At 41.9% G+C, this 9,264-nt stretch overlaps 1 protein-coding gene across 4 annotated transcripts in view; it reads left to right on the top strand.

Moving 5' to 3' along the window:
• Positions 1–9,264, top strand: part of SSH2 (slingshot protein phosphatase 2) — a 332,338-nt gene that overhangs the window by 274,696 nt on the left and 48,378 nt on the right. For 2 of the 4 annotated variants that reach the window (XM_011990373.1, XM_011990372.1), the window contains 3 exons: positions 1,601–1,669; positions 2,452–2,517; positions 7,522–7,716. In XM_011990373.1, coding sequence (XP_011845763.1) covers positions 1,601–1,669; positions 2,452–2,517; positions 7,522–7,716 — 330 coding nt within the window. Of the gene's footprint in view, positions 1–1,600; positions 1,670–2,451; positions 2,518–5,503; positions 5,757–7,521; positions 7,717–9,264 lie in introns of those variants that run through there. The other 2 variants (XM_011990375.1, XM_011990374.1) reach the window with 2 other exon arrangements.

Here is a 9,264-nt window from a genome sequence, read left to right as displayed (position 1 = left end):
GACACGAAGCCTCACTCTGTTGCCCAGGCTGGAGTGCAGTGGCGCAATCTCGGCTCACTGCCACCTCTGCCTCCCAGGTTCAGGCGATTCTCCTGCCTTAGCCTCCCGAGTAGCTGGGACTACAGGCACACACCACCATGCCCAGCTAATTTTTGTATTTTTAGTAGAGACGGGGTTTCACCATGTTGACCAGGATGGTCTCGATCTCTTGACCTTGTGATCCACCCGCCTCTGCTTCCCAAAGTGCTGGGATTACAGACGTGAGCCACCACACCCAGCTAAAAAAGCTGCTGCTTAATGTAAAAAAACATTCTGGCCTGAATACAAGCCAAAAATGTAATGTTGATTCCTGTCTATCAATGTCACTTGTCCAAAGGTTAACCAAAATCTGGTCACAAGCTTATAGATCACACCCTTTTGCAGCGTCTGTATCTTTTTATATAGTTAATTTCTGGATTTGTCACTGGGCTACCAACCCATCATATTTATACTCCAAATTATACTTGTTGCTAAGAACCTGGCTAAGCACTCACTAAATACAAAGCAAAAAGCTACCGTAAAACTATCCCGACTTCATCTTGTGAAGCCATTTTCAAAACAAATTTTTTGTGCGCTCATCTCATCTGCTCAACAAAACTTATGGTAGAGCTGTCTTGCTCCTGGACCCTGGCATGGTAGCTGTGTTTCTGTTGTTCAGGTCCAGGTTGCAATGTGGATAAGCTCTTTCAGTCTTGATTTGAATCTCCTGAGCTCTGGAATCACTCTTTTTGAGACAGAGTCTTGCTCTGTCTCCAGAGCTGGAGTACAATGGTGCAGTCTCAGCTCACTGCAACTTCTGCCTCCCAGGTTCAAGTGATTCTCCTGCCTCAGCCTCCTGAGTAGCTGGGATAACAGGCACTTGCCACTGCACCCAGCTAATTTTTGTATTTTTAGTGTAGAGACAGGGTTTCACCATGTTGGCCAGGCTGGTCTTGAACTCCTGACCTCAGGTAATCCGCCCACCTCGGCCTCCCAAAGTGCTGGGATTACAGCCTGGCCAACATGGTGAAACCCCGTCTCTACTAAAAGTACAAAAAATTAGCCGGGTGTGGTGGCGCTCACCTGTAATCCCAGCTACTGGGGAGGCTGAGGTAGGGGAATTGCTTGAACCCGGGAGTCAGAGGTTTCAGTGAGCCGAGACTGCACTACTGCACTCCAGCCTGGGCAACAAAGTAAGACTGCATCTCAAAAAAAAAAAAAAAAAAAAATTCATTGGAGTTCAGTTGGGCACTGTACCTTGTGCTAAGACCTGCCAAATGCAAATCAGCAGCAATCATCTGCATTTTTTAGATAGTGGTCATTTGCAAGATGACAATATAGGAAGCTGAGTCAGCAAGTTTTCTTCATTAAATATTTAAGGAACTGACTCACTATCTCTTTAAAACAGCTCCTGAGGACATACATAAGATTAATAGTGATATGATAGAAATTTCTTCACTGTAACACGTATGCCAGAATTTAGAATTTAAGGGTTTATCCTTGGTGTTGAAAGAGTTAGTAAACAAAAGACTGCTTCCCAGAGTAACAGGGAGTAACTTGTGGACTATTTCTTGTCTTGCAGTAGCACTTGTACCATGGGCTTAGTTTTGCCTCTCTGGAGCGACACGCTAATTCATTTGGATGGTGATGGGTAAGAGATTTCCTTTTTTATTCTGTTACAGAAAGCCAAGGGGTGGGGCTCCATCTTACTGCACATTCATTCAGCTAAAAGGGAGGCCCAGTGTGCCAACCAAACTTTCATGTCAGCAGCTCAATGAGTCCTTTTAAACTCCTGTTTTGTAAAGTGGAGTAAAACTTGCCAGGGTCTCTCACTTCTGTTCTTCTAGGCCGACTGTGGTAGGAATCAAGACAAAGAAGAACTAGTTTGTTGGCTCTTTAATCTGAGCGTGTGGGACTGTTGCAATGCTCTCCCAAAGGATGATATGTTCTGTTTCAAATAACCTCTTGCCGCCTCTGCCAGCTGTCAGCCTACAGTATAACCCCTTTGCTATGCCAGTTCCTTCCAGTGACCCCACCCCCACCCTACCTCCTAATGTTTTTAGAATGTGTCCCCAAGAGACCAAGATGTTTGCTCCAGTTTATAAAACCAGGGTCAGGTTTGCTAAGAACCCAGAAGACCTCCAAATAGAAATATACGGAACATTTTGTCCATAGCTACAGCTGGGAAACTGTATTTAATTCCCTAACTCCAATATGGGAATCCATTCATTTTGCTTGGTAGATGAAGTCAAGACAATTTGTCAAAGCTTTTCTGTCAAGTCTTATTCTCTAGTTAAAACTTCTACATGAAATGCCTGATGATTCCCTCTACGGAGCCAGTTGTGGTTAGCCTGGGATACATCCGTGAAAACTCACAACTGAAATAACCTACCCTAATTTGTGGATTTTTGTCTTGTTCTCATTTGTCCTTAGTGGGTTCAGTGTATCGACGGATAACAGAGTTCACATATTCAAACCTGTATCTGTGCAGGCAATGTGGTAAGATGACTTTTACTATCTCTACAAAAGTGTTTTAATGTTATTGGAGCAATATTTTGTAAGAAATGTCTGAAATGGTACAATTTGCTTTGAAAATGCTAAATGATCTGTTTGTTTAACCATCGTAGTTAAAGATGACCTAGAAATGCAATATTCAAATTTTTAACAACTGGAAGGCCTTGACTATTGGTGAACAAGTGAAATTCAGAGGAATTCAGAGGTGGTATTCTTAGGCTCTGGCAGAGACTTAACGGTTTAGATAAGCCAGTTGATACTGAGCTTTATTAGGGACACATTGACTAAGTTAATTACTTAGTGGACTAAGAGCCAAATCTAGAACATACAGTGCTACGCATTAGCTATTTCTTTTTTTTTTTTTTTTTTGACACGAAGCCTCACTCTGTTGCCCAGGCTGGAGTGCAGTGGCGCAATCTCGGCTCACTGCCACCTCTGCCTCCCAGGTTCAGGCGATTCTCCTGTCTCAGCCTCCCAAGTAGCTAGGACTACAGGCACGTGCCACTATGCCCGGCTAATTTTTTTGTATTTTTTAGTAGAGACAGGGTTTCACCATATTGGCCAGGCTGGTCTCAAACTCCTGACCTCATGATCTGCCCACCTCGGCCCCCCAAAGTGCTGGAATTACAGGTGTGAGCCACTGCGCCTGGCCTGCATTAGCTATTTCTTAAGGTAACCAGGGATAGCATTCACAGAGTTACTTTATGGATAGATAAATTTCCATTTAAACTGCTGGTGGCTATTTGCATAATGCAAATAAAGCCTAGAGAAAACATTATACTTGCTAATAACCATCAGCTGGCATATGGACATTTCAGGGCTATTTACTACATGCCAGATGTTTTACATGGATTTTATTTAATCATCATACCAAGCCCCCAAAATAATATTATTAGCCCCTTACTATGGGTGAGAAAACTTGCTTTGGAGGGGTTACATAACTGCCCTGAGAGTATTTCTTACATTTAGACAGGATAGATATTTCTCTCTCTCTCTCTCTGTGTCTCTCTTTTAAAGACACAAGGTCTCCCTCTGTTGCCCAGGCTGGAGTGCAGTGGTGCAATCATAGCTTATGGCAGCCTCCAACTCCTGGGCTCGAGTGTTCTTCCTACCTCAGCCTCCTAAGCAGCTATGACTACATGCATGTGCCACTACACCTGGCTAATTTTTTTAATTTTTTTGTGGAGACGGGGGTCTCTCTGTGTTGCCCAGGCTGGTCTTGAACTCCTGGCCTCAAGCAGTCCTCCTGCCTTGGCCTCCCAAAGTGCTGGGATTGCAGGTGTGAGCCACTTCACCTCGCCTCTTATTCTCTTATTTTAGATTATCTAGAAAATTATCTAATAGCTGGGCATGGTGGTTCAAGCCTGTAATCCCAGCACTTTGGGAGGCCGAGACAGGCGGATCACGGTCAGGAGATCGAGACCATCCTGGCTAACACAGTGAAACCCCGTCTCTACTAAAAAATAAAAAAACTAGCCAGGCGAGGTGGCGGGCGCCTGTAGTCCCAGCTACTCGGGAGGCTGAGGCAGGAGGATGGCGTAAACCCAGGAGGCGGAGCTTGCAGTGAGCTGAGATCGGGCCACTGCACTCCAGCCTGGGCGACAGAGCAAGACTCCGTCTCAAAAAAAAAAAAAAAGAAAAAGAAAATTATCTAATATAGCCAGAGAATGATGTGACTAAGATTCAGAATTCATTCCCCAGTCAGGGATTTGAATTTCAATTTCTTATTCAGCTGCCTGTTAGGTAGTAGAAGTCCCCGTGAGGAGTGGAATGGACAGAATGCAAGCAAAACAAGAAATAAAAGAGCCTGAAAAAGACCCCGGGGAGATAATCTACCCCTGAAAACAGAATTGATAGGATGGAAGTGGGTGGAGTCCAAAGCGTCACTGAACAATTAAGTCCTATCATTACCTGCAGTGATTGAGATAGGACAGAGTTTCAGGTCATGTGTTTAGACCAGATTTTTAGAGTTAGGACATATTTTGCAGGTAAGTTTCTCATGGAAAACTTAGGAAATTTATGACCTCCTTTGACTAAGGTTCAGTTAAAGACAATTGACTTATCTGTTCTTAAGTAACAAGTAAATCCAAACAGCAGTAACAACCATAAATGACAGCATTTTCAGGTATATTTTGGGGAAGAGTACAGAGCAGTCTTAATTCAAGTAATAACCTTAAATCAAGCTTTGATGTTCTAAAGCAAGCTTGTCCAACCTATGGCCCATAGGCCACATGCATCCCAGAACGGCTTTGCATGCGGCCCAACACAAATTCATAAAACTTTCCTAAAATTCTAATCCAAATTCATAAAACTTTCCTAAAATACGAGATTTTTTTTGCAATTTTTTTTTTTTTTAGCTCACTAGCTATCATTAGTGTATTCTGTGTGTGGCCCAAGACAGTTCTTCCAATGTGGCCCAGGGAAGCCAAAAAATTGGACATCCCTGTAAAAGTAAACTGATCCTAGCTCTTATTGCAGAATAAACTTTTCTTGATGTACCTTATGGGGAGTAGTGAGTTGAAGTCACAGGAGAAAAAAAATAGATGATGTGTGGATCAAAGCAACGTTTAGACCAGGTGTTTCCTTCACAGGAAGATAGTTACTGCAGCCTCCCACTCCGATGCAGCTGGAGTATCTGAAGTGCCTAGGCCTTCAGTATATTTTAGGACAGTTGCACCAGACTCTGTGGCATATGCTTTTGGAGCATGTGTTTCCTAGATGAAGAAACATGCATTAGGCATTCTGTAAGTTACACTAAGCTGGCTCTTACCTTTGAATCTGTGTAATGAAACTGAAATTCTCAGATTATTCTCTTGAGACTTTGGCTTACTTTGAATAATAGAAAGCATTTTTAAAAGACTCTGCAACTTTTTTTTAAGGAAAACATTTGTGTTTTCCTAATAAAAATGGACCGACACATTTCCCCTTATTAAATTGGTTTAAATTTGTTTTCTTAATTTACATTGTATAGGGTGGACAGGGATTCAAGGAACAAACACTGTGATGTACTATTGGTGGAAGAATGAACTGGAGCAGCCTTTCTGGAGAGTGATTTGCCAATATGCCTTATCATTTTGCATGATCTTTGTCCTAGTAACTCTACTTCTATGAGTTTACTCCATGTTTGTAAACATGGATGTGTGCAAAGATTTTAGCTATAAGAATGTTTGTCAGTGTTCTAATAATAGCAAAAAATGAAAAACAATTTAAACGATTGAAAAATAGGAATTAGTAAATTATGGTACATCTATATCATTAAATATTATGCAACCATTAAAAATGATCCAGTTGAAAAATATTTGACATGGAAAGATGTTGATGATAGGCTGTAAAACAAAAGAGCAAGTTATAGATGGTATGGAGAATATGGTCATATCTTTGTTTATTATACATCTATGCATAGCCAAAAAGACTGGAAAAATCCACTAAAACCTTAACAGCGGTTATTTCAGGGTGATAGGATTACAGGATATTTCTGCCTTTTCTCTGAGGTCCCAAATTTTCTAAAGTAGACATGCATCATTTTTGTTACAAGGGAAACAAAAATATATATATATATTTTTGAGACAGAGTCTTGCTCTGTCACCCAGGCTGGAGTGCAGTGGCACCATCTCAGCTCACTGCAGCCTCCGTCTCCCAGGTTCAAGCGATTCTCCCACCTCAGCCTCCCGAGTACCTGGGACTACAGGCATGTGCCACTGCTCACTGGCTAATTCTTGTATTTTTAGTAGACACGGGGTTTCACCATGTTGGTTAGGCTGATCTTGATCTCCTGACCTCAAGTGATCCACCCACCTTGGCCTCCCAAAGTGCTAGGATTACAGGCATGAGCCACCATGCCTGGCCATAATGTCTTTTTTCTTAGAGAGACATTAGTTTATAGCTAATGATATTTCACTCAACAAATACTAATTGAGCTCCACCTATGAACTAGGTATTCTTTTACTCACTTGGGTAAACAAAGTGTAGAAAGGTTCTTGCTCTTGTATAACTTACTTCGTAGTATTTCTAGCTTAAGCTTTTCCCACATATATAATGAAAAATGTACTTTTCAATTTGTTTACTCTTCTTGGGTTCCTGAGTTCAGACAGAGCCAGAAGGTTTAATTAGTCTCAGAATTACCAGAGTTAGGCCAGGCACGGTGGCTCACACCTGTAATCCCAGCATTTTTGGAGGCCAAGACGGACGGATGTCTTGAGTCCAGGAGTTCCAGACCTGCCTGACCAACATAGCAAAAACCTGTTCAACTAAAAATACAAAAATTAACCTAGTGTAGTGGCATGCACCTGTAATCCCAGCTACTACTCGGGAGTCTGAGGCATGAGAATCACTTGAACCCAGGAGGTAGAGGTTGCAGTAAGCAGAGATCACACCACTGCACTCCAGCCTCGGCGACAGAATGAGTCACTGTCTCAACAAAAAAGAATAACCAGATCTGTTCTTAGAAAGTAGCTCATGGATTTAAAGAGACTAGGAGACTAAGGCAGCAGGAATAATAAATATCATTAGATCAAAACTTCCTGAACATTAAAGGACATGTCCTCAAGGCTTAGGGACATCCATGTGATCTTTGTGAAGCCTCTTAAGAATTACAGAAAATGTATGCTGTAACATCCTGTGCTGAGGGAAACAAATCCTTATATGGCAAATTAGTCAGATCTTTAGTTTTCTAATGATACAGCAGTCACTGCATGGATCATGTGCTCCGTAGGTACCTGGACCTATTTTTCACTGGTGAGTTGTCAGCTCTCCTTCCCCATCTTCTCCCTACCTTAATGATACATCATATCTTTCAGCAAATGTCTTGTCCCTTGCTGTGGGTAGATAATATGGTATAATCAGAATTGGAGAATCTTGAATTTCAAGGAGTAGATTCTCCAGAGGACAAATTCTATAGAATTTAAAAATTAGAAGAGTTTAAGGTACACAGGTTATTGGCCTTTGGCACCCCACAGTTCTATGGTGCTCATTTCCCAGCATATCTTTCAGGTCTGCACTACAGAGCTTACACAAGGCTTGTGAAGTCGCCAGAGCGCATAACTACTATCCAGGCAGCCTATTTCTCACCTGGGTGAGTTATTATGAGAGCCATATCAACTCAGATCAATCCTCAGTCAATGAATGGAATGCCATGCAAGATGTCCAGTCCCACCGGCCCGACTCTCCAGCTCTCTTCACCGACATGTAAGTCAGTTTGCTAAGGATTATGGAAGTTCTCTACATTATATCCTGAGGAGTCATAAGAAGCATGTTCCTCCCTAATCTTTTCTCTTGGGGAATTAATCTTACCTAGGAATATTAGTCACTGTCAGTACCACATATCTGCCACATATGAAGAATCCTATTCTTGCTGTTGCCTGCAAAGGCCTGAGAAGCTTCACCCCAAGGCACAGTGGAGTCTCCATAGTCAAAAACTGCAATACCATAAAATTTCATTATTCAGATTCCACTAATTTGAAAATTGAATTTAAAGGAGTTGCGCTGAAGTTTGAGTTTGCATTATCTGAAAGAATCAGTTTAGTAAGCATTACTGGTGATATAAAGAAGCTTTCAAAGTCATGTTTGTAATACTTAAGAAAACAAGATGTTTCCAGTCAACTTAATGCCTAACTTGTTAAGCTAATTTTTTTTTTAAAAGACAGGATCTCACTCTGTCACCCAGGCTGGAGTACAGTGGCACAATCATAGCTCACTGCAGCCTCAAACTTCTGGGCTTAAGTGATCCTCTCACTTCAGCCTGCAAAGTACCTAGGACTACAGGCATGTGCCACCACACCTGGCTAATTTTTAAATTTTTATTTTTTTAGAGATGGGGTCTCACTATGTTGCTCAGGCTGGTCTTAAACTCCTGGCCTCAGTCCTCCTGCCTCACACCTGGGATTACAGGTGTGAGCCACTACACCCAGCCTGTTAATTTTTAACTTAAAAAAATTTTTTTAATATTTTATCATTCAAATGTCTCATTCTGCTCTACCTTTCCGTTGATAAGTCCTTGTCAGTACAATTTAATTAAATCTCCCTAGTGTACTGCGAGTTAGATAACAGCCTAAGGTAAAGCTGATGTTTATTTCCTTTTTAGGTCTATGTGTTGAAACTTCTGTGGCTATTTTGGAAATTTTTTTACACTTAGTGCCTGCTTTGTAAATTCGTCATGATGTTTCTTTTGCTCTAAATTGATCTTTCTGCACTTCCAAGGTATTCTACAGCAGGGAAAGAAGAGTAGCTAGTTACTGTCTGACCTTACAAACAGGATTCTCCTTTAGATTCCTAAAGTCATGCCAAAACAGTTCCTGGTTTTTTTTTGGGTGGGGGAGGGGTTTGGTTTTTTTTTTTCTTTTTTTAAGACAGAGTCTTGCTCCGTCGCCAGGCTGGAGTGCAGTGGCATGATCTCTGCTCACAGCAACCTCTGCCTCCTGAGTTCAAGCAATTCTCCTGCCTTAGCCTCCTGAGTAGCTGGGATTACAGGTGCCCACCACCACACCCAGCTAATTTTTTGTATTTTTAGTAGAGACAAGGTTTTGCTATGTTGCCCAGGCTGGTTTCAAACTCCCGAGCTCAGGCAATCCATCTGCCTCGGCCTCCCAAAGTGGTGGGATTACAGGCTGAGCCACCGTGCGCCCGGCCGAGTTTTTTTTTTTTTTTTTTTAACAGAATAGTTTATTTTATTCTATTTTTTGAGACGAAGTCTCACTCTGTCGCCCAGGCTGGAATGCAGTGGCATGATCTTGGCTT

Source organism: Mandrillus leucophaeus, unplaced genomic scaffold (genome assembly GCF_000951045.1).
Source record: "Mandrillus leucophaeus isolate KB7577 unplaced genomic scaffold, Mleu.le_1.0 Scaffold379, whole genome shotgun sequence".
Taxonomy (NCBI): Eukaryota; Metazoa; Chordata; class Mammalia; order Primates; family Cercopithecidae; genus Mandrillus; species Mandrillus leucophaeus.
Note: the sequence above shows the minus strand (reverse complement) of the source record. Positions and strands in the feature narration are given on the sequence as shown.